Source organism: Pimephales promelas, chromosome 1 (assembly GCF_988280905.1).
Source record: "Pimephales promelas chromosome 1, fPimPro1.hap1.1, whole genome shotgun sequence".
NCBI classification, from domain to species: domain Eukaryota; kingdom Metazoa; phylum Chordata; class Actinopteri; order Cypriniformes; family Leuciscidae; genus Pimephales; species Pimephales promelas.
This window is the reverse complement of record NC_142769.1, coordinates 47,911,770-47,930,860: the sequence shown is the minus strand read 5'-3', so window position 1 is coordinate 47,930,860 and position 19,091 is coordinate 47,911,770. Positions and strand designations below refer to the sequence as shown.

Below are 19,091 nucleotides of genomic sequence, written 5' to 3'. Positions count from 1 at the left end.
TCTGCTCATAGTACCATTAAAATGAAATGTGCACAGGATGCCTTCACTGAATTGCCATCTCAGACGTTTGATCAGTCATTCAGAAATGAAGTTAAACAGGAAACATATGATCATCATGCTTCATGTTTCTCTCAGAGGGAACCTATCTCAGCATGGCCACAGCCAGTACCCTTTCACCAGCCAGAAGCCTCAGGTATGATGGACTTAGCTAAATATTTAGCACGTCGTGAGCTTGTAAATACAAGTCTCGTTAAGTTCGACGACAGACCTGAGAGTTTTAGAGCATGGAAATCAGCTTTTGTTGGAGCCACAGAGGGTTTAGGCCTGACAGCTGGTGAAGAGCTGGACCTGCTTATTAGATGGCTTGGCAAAGAATCATCTGACCATGTGAAAAGGTTACGGTCAGTTCATGTCAGAGATCCTAAGGCAGCACTATACGTCGCCTGGGAAAGATTAACGGAATGTTATGGTGCACCTGAGATAATTGAAAATGCTCTTCTGCAAAGGCTCGAAAACTTCCCCAGGGTTCTTAATAAGGACTTTATCAAGTTAAGAGAATTAGGTGATCTCCTGACAGAACTAAAGGCGGCTAAGCAAGATGGCTATCTGCCCGGGCTATCATATCTGGATACTGCAAGAGGAATAAACCCCATAGTGGAAAAGCTACCGCACTTTCTTCAAGAGAAATGGCTCTCTCACGGCATGAAATATAAAGAACAGTATAATGCCTCCTTTCCTCCTTTCTGGTATTTTGTTAGCTTCGTCTGTTATGAGGCAAAAGCCAGAAATGATCCAAGCTTCACAATTGCCGGTCCTCCTAAAGATGAGAAATTCCTCAAAAAACAAACACATCAGAGGATGCCCATTTCTGTTCATAAAATCGACGTTTCTCAAAAGGCCTACCCCAGTAAGGATTCGGGCATTAGTGATGAAAACCCTAAGAACTGCCCGATACATAACAAGCCTCATTCACTAAAAAAGTGTCGTGGTTTCCGGATGAAGCCATTGGAGGAACGAAAGGCCTACTTAAAGGAATATGGTATCTGCTTTCGATGTTGTGGATCTTCTTCTCACATTGCACGCAATTGCAAAACTTCAGAGAAGTGTACAGAATGTGGTAGCGAGGACCATGCCACTGCCCTCCACCCAGGACCAGCACCATGGGTCTCCAAAATCTCAACCTCTTCAGAGCATGGCGGGGAGGAAGAACGTCCGTCACCTTCTGTGAACAGTGCCTGTACCAAAGTCTGTGGGGAAGGTTTGTCAGCCAAATCCTGTTCTAAGATATGCTTAGTTAGAGTGTATCCTAATGGCAATCCAGAAGCCGCTGTCAAAATGTATGCAATGCTCGATGACCAGAGCAACAGGTCACTAGTAAGATCAGAGTTTTTCGAGCTTTTCTGCATTAATAGTCCAGCTTCTCCTTATCTCATGAAAACCTGTGCCGGAACTATTGAAGCATCTGGAAGGAGAGCCGACGGATTTCAGATAGAGCCAGTTAGCGGTGATATTAACATTGCTCTACCTACTCTAATTGAGTGCAATGATATTCCAGATAACAGGGCAGAAATACCTACTCCAGAGGTTGCTCAAAGTCATCCTCATCTTAGAAGGATAGCCTCTGAGATTCCAGAAATGGATGACAGTGCACAGATCCTCATGCTGTTGGGTCGTGATGCTCTGAGAGTCCATAAGGTGAGACGCCAGATAAATGGGCCTCATAATGCTCCCTTTGCGATTGAAACAGATTTGGGCTGGCTTATAGTTGGAGATGTATGCTTGGGTAATTCTCACAAACCAAGTGTGTTGAGTTACAAGACACATGTGCTGGACAATGGTAGAACCTCATACTTTCCACCATGTCAAAGTCACGTTAACTTGAAGGATAACTTGGGTCTCACAGCTGAAGTACAAGGTATCCCTTATTTCTACAAGGGTGCAAGCAGAGAAAATCATCTTGGCTGTTCGGTGTTCACGCGCACAAGGGATGACAACAAGCATGCTCTATCTGTTGAGGATCATCTCTTCCTGGAGATCATGGACAGGGAGTTTTCCAGAGATAGTGACAATAGCTGGGTGGGTCCACTTCCTTTTAGATACCCAAGGCCTCAACTTCCCAATAACAGAGAGCATGCTCTCACTCGGCTCTTCTCTCTTCGTCGCACTTTGCTGAAGAAAACAGAGATGAAACAGCAATTTACAGACTTCATGCGAAGGTTGTTTGATAATGATCATGCTGAGTATGCTTCTCCCCTAAGCGATGACCAGGAACGCTGGTATTTACCATTCTTTGGGGTTTATCATCCAAAAAAGCCCAACCAAATCAGAGTGGTGTTCGACTCCAGCGCCCAATATCAGGGTCTGTCTCTTAATAGCGTCCTTTTGACAGGACCAGATTTAAACAACAGCTTGTTAGGTGTGCTGATTCGATTCAGGAAGGAGCCTGTTGCCGTGACTGCAGATGTACAGCAGATGTTCCACTGTTTCACAGTGAAAGAAAACCACAGAGATTATTTGAGGTTCCTATGGTTCCGGGATAATGATCTCGACAAGGATGTAATTGAATGTAGGATGAAAGTCCATGTGTTCGGAAATAGCCCTTCCCCAGCAGTGGCTATCTACGGATTGCATAGGGCTGCCAAAGAAGGAGAGCCTATGCATGGAACTGACAGCTACAACTTTGTGAAGAGAGATTTTTATGTGGACGACGGTCTAAGATCATTTCCGACTGCCTCCGAAGCTGTTGATTTACTTCAGAGGACACAAGCGTCCCTGGCAGAATCGAATCTAAGACTCCACAAGATAATGTCAAACAGCCCACTGGTGTTGGCAGCCTTTCCACGTGAAGACCGTGCTGAAGGTGTCAAGGATCTTGATTTCGGAGATGAAACCATACCTGCTCAACGTAGTCTTGGCCTAAGCTGGAGAATATCAACAGATACCTTTACATTCCATTCACCAGAAAACAACAAACCTTTGACTCGTCGTGGCATTCTCTCCACTGTGAACAGCTTGTATGACCCTTTGGGCTTTGCAGCACCTGTAACAATTCATGGAAGATTCCTGTTAAGAGAGCTGTCAAAGGGAATAGATAACTGGGACGAGCCCTTGTCGGAAGAGAAATGCAGAGAGTGGGAAATGTGGAGAAATTCATTGCAAGACCTGGAGAGAATTCATGTTCAGAGGACATATAGCTTGAAGTCACTGTCAAAAGCGAAATTTACAGAGCTGTGCATATTTTCAGATGCCTCTTTCAAAGCGATTGGAGCAGTAGCATACCTCAAGACTATTCATGAAGATGGACAGATCAACGTTGGTTTCGTCTTAGGTAAAGCTAAATTGACACCTCCAGATGAACCTACTATCCCTAGGCTAGAACTTTGCGCAGCTGTGTTAGCTGTCGAGATTTCAGATTTCATCTTGGATGAGATTGATTTTAAACCAGACTCTGTGAAGTTTTTCTGCGACAGCAAGGTCGTATTGGGTTACATACACAATGAAAGTAGGAGGTTCTATGTGTATGTGCACAATCGTGTTCAAAGAATCAGGCAATCATCGAAGGTTGAGCAATGGAATTTTGTCCCTACAGAGCACAATCCAGCTGACTGTGCCTCTAGGTCTGTTCCAGCTTCTCTTCTTGCAAACACCATGTGGCTGACAGGACCAGACTTTCTTTATGGACCTTTAGAAAGTGATCTAACTTTGCAAGACACCTTTGAGCTGGTGAGTCCAGAGACAGATTCCGAGGTTCGTCCTTTACCTCAAGTGAGCACTGCTGCCACAGGTATAACTGAGAAACCACTTAACCCAGAGCGCTTTGAGCGTTTTTCCACATGGAACTCTCTGTTAAAAGCAGTGGCATGCTTGATCCATGTTGCCCGATCCTTTCATTCGATGTCTGAAGAACAGACCTGCAAACGCATAAGCTGGCATAAATGTCATCAACCTTATTGCCTGAGTGAGTTGGCCCAAGCCAAAAAGGTCATCCTTCTTTCAGTCCAACGGTCTGTCTTTCCCGAAGAGTACAGTGCTCTTATGAGACATGCTGAAATCTCTCAGAATAGTCCTCTAATTAAGTTGAATCCTGTTCTGGGTGAAGATGGGCTAATCAGAATTGGTGGTCGTTTAGCACATGCACCTGTGGTCAGTGATGAGAGACATCCCATTGTTTTACCTGGACGACATCATATCTCCACCATACTAATTCGTCACTTCCATGATCAAGTGAAGCATCAGGGCCGTCTTTTCACCGAAGGAGCTCTGCGCACAGCAGGATTCTGGCTGATTAATGGAAAGAGATCTGTTAGTAGTGTCATACATAAATGTGTTGCATGTAGGAAGTTGCGTGGGAAGACGGAGAGTCAAAAAATGGCAGATCTTCCGGAAGAGCGTCTCAGTGCATCCTCACCTTTCACTTATGTTGGCTTGGATGTGTTTGGTCCTTTCTCAGTCTCAGCTCGTCGCACAAGAGGAGGTCATGCAGAGAGCAAGCGTTGGGCTATTCTCTTCACTTGTATGTCCACACGAGCTGTTCACATCGAGGTGATTGAATCCCTTGACACATCCAGCTGTATAAATGCACTACGGAGGTTCTTTGCCATTAGAGGGCCCGTGAAACAATTCCGGTCAGATTGTGGAACTAACTTTGTAGCTGCAAGCAAAGAACTGGGATTCTCCAAAATGGTGAAGGACCCAGAGATGCAAGAATACCTCACCAATTGCTCATGCACATGGGAATTCAATCCGCCCCATGCTTCACACATGGGGGGAGCTTGGGAACGTTTGATTGGTGTAGTGAGAAGGATTCTGGATTCAATGTTGATGCAGTATGGGTCTCGTTCCCTTTCACACGAGGTCCTATGCACATTCATGGCCGAAATTTCTGCAATAATTAATGCAAGGCCCTTAGTTCCAATCTCCTCAGACCCTGACTCACCTCTTATACTGACCCCTGCTATGCTTCTGACTCAGAAGGTTGGTGCTCCTCCATCTCCTGGGAACTTCTCAGATAGTGACATGTTCAGACAACAGTGGAAGCAGGTGCAGAGTCTTGCGGACAATTTTTGGTATCGCTGGAGACGTGAATATCTCCCAACACTACAAATTCGCCGCAAATGGAATAGTACTCAACCCGACATTCAAGAAGGAGATCTTGTACTTCTAAAAGACAATCAGAGCCCTCGTAACAAGTGGCCAATGGCTCTTGTGTCCAAAGTATTTCCAAGCACTGATGGCAGAGTACGCAAGGTTCAGTTGAAAGTTACTAAAAATGGATCTGGAAAGGAAGTAAAGTATCTCAGACCAATTACAGAAGTTGTTCTGCTGTTGCCTAAGGAAAATTAAGACTTAAATGAGACATCCTTAGGACGTCTGGCGGGGAGTGTTCTGCTTCAAGTTAAATTGTCACTTGAATTGTTTTGTATAGTTGGTTTAGTTCTGGCGCCCCCCTGTGGTAGTTGTCTAGAAATATAAGTGACCACATTTCATGCAGTCAGCTTCTCTTCAATCTTTCGAAGCCATCCTTTGTTTTGTGTTTGTAAAAGCATCATCTGTAAGTTAATTCTTCATTGCATAATGTTTGATGATATATATTTGCTTATATTTGCGATAAGTTTATTTGGAGCTTTGACTTAATGTTATTTTTGTGATAGCCTTTAGCTATTAGCCTAGCCTTCCTTTGACATAGCATATAATGTGTTGATTCCGTTCTACTTTCATGTGATAACATCACTATATGAATCAATATCTATCTTTGTTGCTATTTTCTTTGTTACCTGATAATTCCATAAGTGAATTGATGACACTGATTTAATTTGTCATGTCGTCAGATAAGAGTTTCAGTCATTGTATTATTGTTCTGATTATTGTTTATTTGCTATTATTTACAGTTTTACTCCTAATTCATAATGTACCTGGCATCTTATTAAACGGCAAAGACTAAGATGAATCCTGACTCATCTGTACTTTATGGATGGAGTTTGGCTGGCTGTTAAATTGCATCTGTACATGCAAGGAGAACAGTACACTTGGCTTTCATGGTGAAAGCCTCGATCCCAAAACCCTACAAACAGAAAAATCCATTAAAAACACATGCGAACAGTGGATAAATGAACATGACTTGGACGCCATGGGAGGCATTTTAACGTCCTGACACAAACTATTTGAGAACATCGAGTACTATTATCTTACATTACTAATCTTACAGCCAAACTCATTGTTGGATCTGACATGCACTGAGACCTTGATGAGTCATATCATACAAAAGAACATCACAGACACCATGCCAGAAAAAGAGCGAAAGATAAAAGAAAGAAAAGGCAAGAGGAGGGGTGCAGGGGAGGCAGAGGCATAGGACATATTATTACAGCCCATTACACCCATTAAATTCACTGACAAAGATGAGATTCGATAAAGAGACTATTAGCAGTATTACAGTCACATGTTCTTTTCCACAGTCTTTCCACCTTATTGGATTAGTCAAGGGAAAGATAAAGAATAAGAGAAAAAGAGAGGACGAAAAAAGCAGTAGACTCAAATCAAACACTAAGGATGATTGCAAGACAATATGGGGTTAAGCCAGGCCACGTTATTGTATTTTGCTTCACCAAAAGCACTGTATTGCTCTTCAAGAGGAGAGAAGAGACAAAAACATAAGACAGTCAGTGGCCTCTGCAACTCAATTTGAACCTAGACACTTGTTATTTAGACCTACAGTCACCCCAGAAACTATTTGGACACTTTAGCCACACTTAAAATGTCAAAATATCATTGTGTCGGATAAAAAAACGTATCAAAGTTCCATCAGAAAAAATGATGCTAAAATAATTTTACTTTTTGAGCCATTTTTGCAATTGTTTTAAAACACCACCAGTGTAGATGATCACAATAAAGGGGTCATGAATTTGATTATTTCATTACTTTATGTTCCTTGAGGTTCACTTATAACGTTAATAAAACAAATATACACTCTTAGAAGAAAAGGTTCTATATAGAACCTTAAAAGGTTCTATAAGCGCTACGTATTTGGAACCCCTAAAAGGTTCTATACACTCTTAAAAAAGGGTTCCTCTGGGTTCTATATAGAACCCTGGGGTTCCATACTTGGCCAATAGAACCTTTTACCAAAAAAATGGTTCTATATAGAACCATTTTGGAGTTCCATATATGAAGCGGGGGATGGAACCATTTCTGGTTCTAAATAGAACCATTTCTTCTAAGAGTGTATAAACTATCGATTTCAACCCTCATTCTGAGCCTCTGTCTGTTTTTAAGGCATGGCTCCTTTAAGGCTCGTCAGTAAACAGCCACTGTTATGATTGGCTAACGTCACTGCATAGAAAACAGTGTCAACGCCTACTCTCTATTGAGCACAGGTTGTGATGCAGCTGCTGTCAGATTCAATACAGTCACTGCTTCATCTTTCAACAAGAGTTTCTTTGTGAACTCTCCATTACACTGAGCCTCGTTTACCCCCCCAAAAAAGCTCAGAATAAACATATAATCCTCTGACGTGATCCGGGACGACATTAAAATAAATCACCCACTTGTTTATGACGCTGGAATCCTTCTGAAGTCTCTACAGAGACACAAACAAGTGGTTTAAAGTACCAAGTGAAAGTTCTTCCACTCGTCCATTAGTCAAGTTGTCGACAGACTCAAGTGTGTGGAGTTCGTCAGAAACTGAACACACGTCTGTAAACTTTATCAGTGTAGACAGCGTCAGTGATGATAATGGGTTTTATGTTTTTGACGCAAAACTCACATCCTGTCAAGCGACTCGTTAAGCGAATGAACGCCAATGGGCGGAGCCTATGAGGAGATGATGTAGAACTATTTGTCGATGTCTTGCTCTGAGGCAGTCATATGCAAATGTATTTGCCCGATTTCTCATTTCATGACCCCTTTAACTTTGAACATAGACACTAAAGATACTTTCAGATTATGTACTTAGATCAGAAAAGTTTGTCCGACTATCCATGATTAAGAGCTCTAACATTCAAAAGTCAGATTTTTTTGGGAGGAAAATAAATGATTGCTTTTATTCAGCATGCATTCACAATATAGATCAAAAGTGACATTCATAATGTTACGAAATACTTAGATTTCCTTTAAATGCTGTTCTTATAAACTGTTAAAAGATTACAGTTTCTAAAAAAACGTTAAGCAACACAACCGTTTTCAACATTGATACTAATAAGTAATGTTTCTTCAGCAGCAAATCATCAGATTAGAAAAATTTCTGAAGGATCATGTGACAATGAAGACTGGAGTAATGATGCTGAAAATTCAGCGTTGATCACAGGAATAAATTATATTTTAAAATATATAAAAATAGAAACCACACAACATTCTTTTCATACAATATTTTGCTTGATAAGTGGACTTAAGGCTATTTTTCTTTGAACAAAATTCATGAATGTTCCATTGCAATGGCATTCATACATTTTGAAATGTGGCTTGCATGTTAAAAATATCATTTCGGGTCCATTTGTATATATTTACTGGCCAGTATTAGAAGAATCTCTAGCCCCTTTGTAATTCGGTGTTAGTTTTTCACTTTCCCATCACAGTCACCTGATCGCACATCTGTATTTATAGCTTTAGCAGTTTATCCAGGCCTCAGTTTTGTTGTGCCTTAAAAAGGAATGTGCCACCCAAGATGAAATTTCCATAATCGCCTTTAAACACTCCTGGTCCCAAAACCACTGCTTTCAGCATTAAACATCCTCAACCGGAGGAATTCAAAACATATTCCTTACAGATAATTAGGAATACCTTTAACAAAACCAGAAAACAAACAGAGACAGAAACTTGGTTAGAAATCCTCTTTAAAGAAAAGCGCCTAGTTTTACGAACCCGAGACGAGACGCTCAACCGTCATTGCTTATGAGAAACACCTGATCCTGTGTAAGGAAAGCAAACCTCTCCGGTCGGCCCCGTGCCAAGCTTTGCATGCGCCTCAATGGTATGTTAGCAGTTCCCTTTGAGCTTGTGAACACAAGCCAAGAGCCAGAGCAGTCGGATTTCAATAATTATACAGGGGGATGAAATTTGATCAGTCTAAAGTTCAAAACACATGGCATGGTATCTGTCAGTTATTATGGGGTGGCAAAGCTCTTGGAACTGCGAGCATTAAAGGGGGGATTCTGCCATGCGAGTTTCTGAAATGCCACACACAAGGATTCTTGTCACTGCGGTCTTGGCTGGCAATCAAAAGAAAGAAAAACATCCTGGGAGATTCTGTGACTGAAAGAGAGAAACAGTGACCCGACGAGCATTCGCAAGAGAGAGACGCTCATACCTTCTTCATTAATTACAGAGCGTAAAGACAATGCGGCTATTGTGTGGTTTTGCATCTTGAAACCTCTCTCATGCCCATTTTCACTAATAACCGTGCCACAAACAATAAAGCTAAATCGCTTTGATTTAAAGCACTCGCCAGATCCTTTGGTGCTCTGCTTTTTGGAGGTGAAGTGTATGAGCTTGTTTTGGGGTTTGCTGTGCAGAGCACAAAGACTGAGGTAATGAGCTGAGCGATTGTTGTGTCTGCCACCACAACACACCCCGAATGGGCCTACAGTTCTCGTTAAACCAAAAATCTCGTGTCTTTCTTTTCCCTTCACACCTGTGGCTCTCCATTTGCCCCCTGCTATGAGCTCCAACCCAGTCCTCCATGGTGTCTGGCTATTTGTTGCAGTGTACCTGGAATTATGAATTGTACATGCACTAAGCATGTAGCCTGTACGGAAGTGAATCCCCTAAATTATCGTTACAAGTGTGTACGAAACACAATTCACTCCTGAAATTGGGATGATTGACGGCATAGTAAAGTTCTGGCGTCTCGCGGGTTTGGATCCATTTTTAATTAGAGGTGTAATGACACCCTCATGTCACGATTCGATACATATCACGATACCGAACTCACGATACGATACTCCAAGACATATGGTTAAAGGTTAACAGAAAATGTACTGTTGATTAAAATGCTAAATTTGATATTACATTGTGTGTGTAAATGAATAGGCTTGGACTTGGTGCTGATAACCCAATGCACAGGACAATAGTGACACCAGAATAATAATATTCATGATTCTGAAGCTGAAAATACTGAATTATTTTTGACGAATATGCTTAGACTCGGTCACTGACAAGATATATTTAAATAATCTAGGCCATGTTTTACTGGTACACACAAATATAGGGTTTCTGTAAGTTTCACAAAGTCAAATTTAAGACTTTTTAAGACGATTATGAATGAATTTACGATTATGAATGAAAAAAAAAAAAAAACGTACAAAGGAAATGTGTAACGAGTCTCAAAATTATTCGCAAAGTAATTTAATTTATTCAAACTGAAAATCAGCACGAACCGTCCCGTGATTTTGGAAATTAGTTCCGTTTCTGTTTTTATAAAATTCACTATTCCAAAGCGCGCAATGTAAGCCATTTTATCTTTCCCGCACTTGAAGGATTTAGCGATGTTTCCGGAAACATCATTTGAAACAATGTAGGGCTGGTGTCTTGTCACCGTGTGGAGAACCCAGAGCACCTCTGCTTTTAGTGTCGGCTCTGATGATTAGGGTTGGGTATCGTTTGAATTTGAACGATTCTGATTCCGATTCCGGTTCCTAACGATTCTCGATTCCGATTCTTTTAAGAGGCAGGGTCAAAAAAGTTTAGCTAACCAACGGCCTTTCTGAAGGAAATAATCCTTTCTGAAGGAAATACTCCTTCTGTAAAAATACTCCTTTTGTCACAAATTTTGCATTTTGCAGAGATTTCGTTATTTTTAGAAAAGTGAAGCCACACTTTGGATCGCCGACGTAAGGTACTCATGTTTGACTCGCGTGGTTATGCCAACATTTCCGGTAGACGCTTTTTCGTTGGTGTTGTTCAGCGGTTTCTTCTTCCGCTTGGCGGACTGTGAATATCGAAACTAGGAATCGAAATTTTAACTTTTGAACGATTCCGGGAAAAACGAAAAGTTAGTCTCGGTTCCAATCGATACTCGATTCTCGATACCCAACCCTACTGATGATCCAAAAGCAAAACCCAAATCAGCAAAATCTGATCCAAAACTCAGATATTTCAAGCCAAGTATCGCTAAACTTCCACTTCCCCATTGCTGAATAAAATCTGTGTGTGGTATGCATCTACGATATGCATGTGCCAATAACACTAAAACCTAAAAACTGATTGGCTGTTGCATGTTGGTCTATTTTGTAGTTGTAATGTATTTGAACTAGCAAAATAAAGAGCTACAACCATTAAAAAAAAAAAAAAAACACACTCCAAAGCGCTTCAGGAACATTTCAACGAGATTTACTTGGACGTAGGAAAATTAAGACACGTTTAAAATGATTTAAGACCTAGAACACAATACTTCAGCCAATTTCAGACTTTTTAAGGCCTTAAATTGTGATTTTGAAATTTTAGACTTTTTAAGACCCCGCGGAAACCCTGAAATATTCCCTCATTGCAAAATTATACATTATATATAGTTTATTGTAGTACTGACAATAAAACTATCCACGATACATATTGTTGCGTTTTTGTATTGCTATATATTGTGAATGAAACGAACGATATATTGTTATTTGTTACACCCTATTATCAATATTACAGCAACAAAATACTCATTATATTCTGCAATTTTAACATAACCATCATCTACAGAGTTTCATTTATGTTTGAAGTGTTGCCATGTCCACTTATTAAAAGCATTTTTGGGCTTGTTGTTTGAGCTTGAGTCATAAAGTAGGTAGGTGTGGGTCATAATTTTTTGGTATTGTTTTCAATTTTTTTTTTTTCAATATTATTATTATTTATATACTCGCTTTATTTTGGGCTTTTTCGCTTTTTTTCAAGGAAGATCTGGCAACACAAATGAATCAAGACATACAGAAGCGGGACACATCTCTGATGCACGACAAAATGTCATAAACAAGCTGTTCGGTTCCGTACACATTGCATAGATTATTTGGGAGTTAATTCGGTTGTAGAATGCAGTTTTCACTCCCGTAAAAAAAACTGTGTATGGAATGGGAACAAGCATTAAAAGGGGAAAATTTAACTGCATTGTGGATGTGGCCAATAAAACATTTGTAACTTACTCTCTAAAAAAAGCTAACTATTAATTTAAATCCACTTGAAGCGGCCCATGCATGATTGAACGGTCCAGGAGAACAGAGAAAACTGCTCTCAGATTAACAACCAGAGTAAAAGTCCACAAACGCCCCATCAGAGAGGCAATGAAAAAGCTTCGGACAAAGTTAATATTGCACAGGCGACTAAATGAATTACTATAGAACCCTGAAGCGGTGCGACTACTGACTGCTTTTAAATTATAAATCCAAACTATGAATTCAATTTTCATAATCTCATTCACAGGACCCAATCTATTGTCTGATCTAATTTGTATATTTCATCGGCTGAATTAATGAACGTCCACCGACTCCCGCTTCTTGCTTGAGAATGGGGGAAAAAAATATGTAATTAAGTCAAAACATAAAACAAAAGAAATTAATTAGATTGCTTATCAACCTAAAATCAATCCAAACTTTATTTCCTGTTGCGTTTGGTGGTAGAGAGAAGCTCTCCTCCCACCGCTCCGTTCCCATCGCTCTGTGTTTAAAATAGGATCAAAGCACCTGCCAGTATTACTCAGACAAAGAAATCGATGAGTAGAACAAGACTCCAGCATGTGGGTGAGACAATGCACAAAAAAAAGAGAAAGAGAGAGAGAGAGAGACAGATCTCCAGTGAAGTAGAACAGAAAATAACACCGGCATGTTAAAAACTCATTTTAAGCCCTTCAAGCATATTTAACATCTCTTCTTGGAAATGACAAGAAGCATAAGTATTGTTGAACTGTCTCTGATTTGACTAAACATGGCACTGCACAGCTTTGTGTGAATACAATATTACCACTATTACTGCTCAATAATAATAAGACAAGAAAACTACCATCTCTAGAGTGTGTCAAAAAATGTTCCTTTCAGGTTTTAAATGTCTGAACATGGGTTCAAGGTTAAACATACTAAATCAGAGCTTTGGCTTAGTGGTTAACATGCATGCACGCTCTTACACACTGAACCACAGGGCTCATATGGACAGAAGCTCAAGCGGTAGAGAATGGTGCTAGCAACACCAAGGTCATGGGTTCGATTCCCATGAATAATGCATGAACTGACAAGTTGCTTTGGATAAAGTGTCAGCTAAATGCATGTGAATAGATTATATAGTAATTAGGGCTGTCAAACGATTAATCACATCCAAAATAAAAGTTTGTGTTTACATAATATATATGGGTGCACTGTGTATAATTATTTTATATATGAAGAGTTCAGATGCAAAAGCCTCTAAATGCCATTTGAAATTTCCTTCTTTAATGATGATTTTTTTTATCAAACTTGTATATTACAGTAATTTCACTTAAATAACAATTAATAGGTAATTATCATTGCCATTTAAGTAAAATCACTCAACTTAAATATACAAGCTTGATAAAAATGATCATTCTAGAAGAAAATTTCAAATGGCACTTAGAGGCTTTTGCAATTGAACTCTTCATATACACACACACGCACACATGCTTGTATATATTTAAGAAATATTTTCATGTTTTTACTGTATATAGATTTAAATACATTTTATATTATATATAAATATCAAAATTTTATGTATAAATAATATTTTTTTCTTAAATATACATGCATGTGTGTGTATTTTTAATATATATACAAAATAATTATACACAGTGCACCCACATATATTATGTAAACACAAACTTTTGTTTTGGATGCGATTAATCGTGATCAATTGTTTGACAGCCCTAATAATAATGTATTAGATGCAATACCCTCTAAAAAGAACAAAAAATACAGAAGACATGTTTATTTCAGACATGGCATGCCATCCACGTAATTAAACATGCAATGCAAAATTAATGCATGTCAATTGTTTCGCTTAAGACCTGATTGTATCTTAGTTTTTTATTTTAGTTTTTTCGTTTTTTTTACTCCAAAGTGACGGTAACAATCGACTTGCATTATATGTGAGTAACCAAGGACCAGTTTTAGCTAAAAATCCTTACTGTTCTTCTGAAGAAAAAGCCACCAATATATCTTGGATTGCCTGAGGGTGAATTAAATTAACAGCATTTTTTCAGTTTTGTGTGAACTACCCCTGGCAAAAGCCACTCACTGCAGGACAGGAGATGCAGACGATCATTACTACATTATTTAAGGTGACACACCTCTCCTGGGAAGATTAATAGGCTTTTCCTGACATACTGGACATGGTGTGTCATCAACCCCGAACGTGTGAACCATCACATATGTGAAAGAATAATTTTGTCGTCGTTTGTCCAGACCCATTCAAAAAAGCGTGTAAATCATTTGATTGTAGTTTGGTAACTGTAATAAACTCACTGTAAAAGTTCAACAAAATGAATCAGACTTCCCGTCGTGAACACAAACAGGTGTGTATACAGTACACAAATAAATACAAACACATACGTTGTAAACACATGGTCCTCACAGGTGCGTCTGCTACACCAACATAACTCACTATAATCACACACGTGTGTTTTGCACACCCCCTGAAGTGTGATACCTTATCCTCCAAGCTAATTTTCACCTTCAGCATCAGTCGTGCAACTGCTTACACTACATTTATCAAGCAGGAGCACAATCTGTACTAGCTAGGCTAATTCTCTAGCACGCAGACGAGCAGAAGCCCTGCTCCGTCTGATCCCGCTTGGCTCAAACATCAGTTCTTGCCCTTTCTTTTAAAAGAAAAATGTAAAAGTGTTTTAACTCCCAATGACCCTGGAATTGGTTATGAAAATGTTACCCATTCACATTATTAAAACAGTTAATGGTTGCCTGAAATTAGTTGAGTTGCAACTCAGTGAGGATTTCGATTAATCCCAATGACTCTTTTGAATCAGTTCACCAAAAAGATTCGTATACTGATTTGTATTTTTTGGGGGGATTAAAATAAAAAAGTTGATCGAGTCTCTTCAGAAAATTTGTAAAACGAATCCATACGAGCGGTTTAGTCCAATCTCTTTATGAACTTTTTGAAGAGATACTACTTTTGTCAGATACTGTTTTTTGTGTGTGTGTGTGTGTGTCTACTATATAATAGGAAAGTATGTGATTTCAGATGCGGCCATTTTTTGCTGAATGAATCAGTGTTTTTGAACAAATTGCTTTAATCAATGATTTAAATCCCACATGAATGTCCCGATGCTGTTAGAATGTACATCAGCCCTCCAGGAAAGCCGCTCTACCAATCAGATTACGGAGCCGCACTATTAACAAACTATTATTTCAAATTTACAAATCTACAAATTTTTCATGTCTACAAATAATTAAAACACCGATTAGTTCACAAACAAAGCATCGCTAGGAACTCAAATGATAAAAAAAATAATAGTATTCACTCCCGACAGGCCATTTAAGTAGAGCCGGGTTTTCCAGTGCATCAGGCAAGACGAGGCCATGAATTTTGCAATGCAGTCTGGCCACTGTCCAAACACATAATGGACCATAAAGCTTCAAGATTAGACACAACTATCCAGATCCTCCAAGTAGACAAGCCGCACCTTCAGTAAAACTCAGTCTAATGCCTAATGTTTCTAAAGCATCTAATTCACAAAAGCTTTTTAGTCCTTCTTCATCATATGTCCTGTGATATGTCATTTGCATTCAGTGTTGAAAATAACTTCTATATTTGAATAAATTGTGCTCTACCATTATATAAAGCCAGCTAAACTCGTTTCCAACTCATTCTTTCTTCTCACCTTTAAAGCGCAGTGCATTGGCTAGGATCATGGCTCCAGGTTTGGTCTCGAGCGCTCGTTCCAGAGCTGCCGTCTCTTCCCCATCCATCCCATTTTTAGCCCAGGACTGGAGCATCTCCATGTCAGTCTCCTTCTGTGCATCCTCCAGGGCCACATGCTGCAACCCAAAGTGGGTCTGGAGCTTCTCCAGAAAGCTCTTCTCCAGTTCAGCGGCTTGTTTGGAAAACAGTGCGGAGGAACTGTGCAACGTGTAGCTGGTTCCATTAGCTTCACGCAGAGATTTCAGCGCCCTGGTCAAAGCTTCTCCAACCGCTTTCTCATTTTTGGTGATCCCCAGGAGATCATGAAACTGGGCTAGTGTGGATCCATTAGCTCCACCTCCTAGAGCCAACAGAGAGTTGGCCAACAGAAGCGGGGAGATGATGGTGTTGGTCTTGGAAGCGTCGATGTCGATGCGGAGCGACCTGTACAGCTCCAGTCCCAGGCTCCAGGTGGGGTGATGTAAGCTGGAGATTTCTGGCTGAGACGAGCCTTGAACTTTGGGTTCCTGTGGAGTAGATGACCAGACGCTCTGTAGAGCCAACAGTAGTAGAGACAGGAGAGGGACAGGAGACATGGGCAGCATTGCAGGTCTGGAGAGAAAGCGAAAGAGAAGAAAATATACAAATATTATTCTACAAGTGTTGTTACAGGGATAATCCACCCAAAAATGAAAATTCTGCCAACATTTACTCGCCCTCAAGTTGTTGCAAACCTGTATGGGTTCCTTTCTTCTACTGAACACAAAGGAAGATATTTTAAAGAATGATTTGCACTATTGACTTTCTTCTTTTCTACTATGATAGTCAATGGTGCCAAACAACTGCTTCTTCAAAATATCTTCCTTTGTGTTCAGTAGAAGAAAGAAACTCATACAGGTTTGCAACAACTTGAGGGTGAGTAAATGATGGGCGATTCACAAACACGGCGCTACTTTTCCATTGTTTTTCAATGTAAATAAGCTAGACAGACGTATTTGACGTCATAACATTGCGCTCAAGTTATAAGAAATTCAACTTTTGAGTTTTTTTCCCCTATCCAATGCCCAAGCTCTGCGAAAACAAAAATCAATGCTGTGTGAATACAAACTGATCTTATTTACTTCATTAAAACATGTTCATAATTCAATTCATAAATCCCCCACACCACCGCCACACACACACACACACAACACTTCATTCTGGTATAACGCCCACTTTTCATTCTAATCAATTTACTGCGGACAATATCAAGTCCCCTCCAAAAAAATTCTCTCTCTCTCATTTCACAAATGCAAGACTCTATTAAAGTGAATCCCAAGGATGGATTATGCTCCTGTGAGGCCCCAGGATTTTTGGAGACCCCCCAAAATTCATTGATTTTAATTATATTACTGGCAAACAGTGTTTGACTATCTATATAAATTTACATTTGCAGTGCCTTGCTTCTGGATGATTCAGAAACCTCAGCTCAAGGGCCCGGGGCCCAGGCCATAACCCACCTCATAGATATAACAACGATATTCTAAAAAGGAAAAATAAAATAATTCTCAGTTGCCTTAAAAAAAAGTGGTTATCATAGTTTGACCACAGTAGGCTACAATAAAAATAAATGAATATGAAATATAGGTTCTGAAACCTTCTGAATGAGATTCAGGTTAAATGTATTATAGTTTTGCAGAAGTAGCAACTGCTAAACGTGGTTTCTGTGGTGATTTTATACGACTGTCCCTCTAATCCCGACCTCCAATTCGTTTTCCAGACAGTTGCATTGCTGACAGGGCATTAAATAGTAACCAGGCGTCCTCACGACCCCATACATCTCTTAAATCAACATTAAAATCCTCTTAAAACCATGAACCGAACAGAGTCCTGATGAAATTTCGCGTTATATCCGAGAGATCACAGAAAAGACCGAGTAAACAAACCAGTTAAACAACAGCAGACGTCGGAGGATATTATACAGGAGGAACAGTAGATGTTGATTTTTTGCGCTTGCTTTGCGCGAGCAGCTGTTCCGTCTGCTCGGAGAACTGAGGGGCAAAAACACAAAGTGAAAAAGTTCCTTGTTTGCTTGTACCGTTAATTAATTAAAGCTTCCTTCTTTCCTCCGGCTTCTTCTGCGGGTTTGAGCTGAAAAATGAACTAACAGGGCAGGTTCAGACGTGACAGAGGAGGGTCTTTTCACAGTTTGCTCACTTTTCTACTAAGCTCTCAATCCGGGTATTTTTCAGCTTTCCAGAATTCGTACATTCCATCTACTTTTCTAGCTAAATAAGGCATTCTTGTTTACCAAGGCATTTTTTGTCTATCAGTGTTATTAAGCGTCAGAGTGTTATTTTAGTTTGTGTTTTGACCATCAAAATTTACAAAAAGCCGTTTTTTTTACGCAACTGGTTGGTTCCCTCAGCTGTACCTCGAGGAAAGCAAAGCACGCAGTTACAAACGTGACCGAAAGGGGGCGCGCGCGGACTACTCTGCCCCGGCCCAACATAAGGTCGACTTAAGCATTAAACACACTCCTCATCCTTCTGATTTACATTTCGAGCTCCCAGTTTTGGGATTTTGCATGTGACATTTTCCAAACATTCTCATAGGAAGCTTAATTAAAAAAAAACACAACTGAGGTAAAGTTCAAGATTAGTCAAGTTGAACTGCAAATTGATCAATGAGCAGATAGCACAAGCAGACAGAATCAATTGATGTTTAGATACTCAGAGGCGGCGGAAAAGGAGGATCAGGCCTGGGGACAGACTCTCAGATCACGGCAAAAACACGCCGCAACACTAAACAGCCTGCTGGGACATGACAGTACATAGACTATGCCAATTACTTCTCTAATCCACACTCTCAGATAGTCGTCTACAAAGCACACGAAAGCGTATACACAAGTGCACTCTCAGCACTCTGTGTGGCTGTCACACATACACACACACCGTAGCGTGCACTCATATGTTGTGATGGCTAATTAGACATGCATGCTGTACATATGCTATTTGAATGTAAAGCTGTCAGAGGCCTCATAGTGCATTCACCCCCGACGTGCGCATGCTGATGGAGATACGCCCCTCCTTCACACACACGTGCACTAGCGGTAATGATGACTAATGTGTGCCTGGTCATGGCTGCTTGCTTTATGTGGAGGATAGGTGTAACTGGATACGTCTTAAGCATCTCTGTGGGAGCTGCTGCCTTAAGGACACTGGCAGAACATCACGGTCATTGGAGCCTGTAATTAGTTGCTCTCCCATACTGGTCTACAA

The 19,091-nt window shown here is 40.2% G+C and overlaps 1 protein-coding gene across 3 annotated transcripts in view; it reads right to left on the bottom strand.

Annotated features, from left to right (window-relative positions):
- The window catches only part of serpinh2 (serine (or cysteine) peptidase inhibitor, clade H, member 2), a 36,358-nt gene extending 18,294 nt beyond the window's left edge, over window positions 1-18,064 (bottom strand). The window contains exons 1-3 of one of the 3 annotated variants that reach the window (XM_039658270.2): window positions 17,909-18,064; window positions 15,812-16,443; window positions 6,031-6,061 (exon numbers count right to left, since the gene is read on the bottom strand). In XM_039658270.2, the coding sequence (XP_039514204.2) occupies window positions 6,031-6,061; window positions 15,812-16,436 (656 nt within the window). In that variant the 5' untranslated portion in view covers window positions 16,437-16,443; window positions 17,909-18,064. Of the gene's footprint in view, window positions 1-6,030; window positions 6,062-15,811; window positions 16,444-17,756; window positions 17,860-17,908 lie in introns of those variants that run through there. The other 2 variants (XM_039658268.2, XM_039658269.2) reach the window with 2 other exon arrangements.
- Window positions 18,065-19,091: the final 1,027 nt, after the last annotated feature.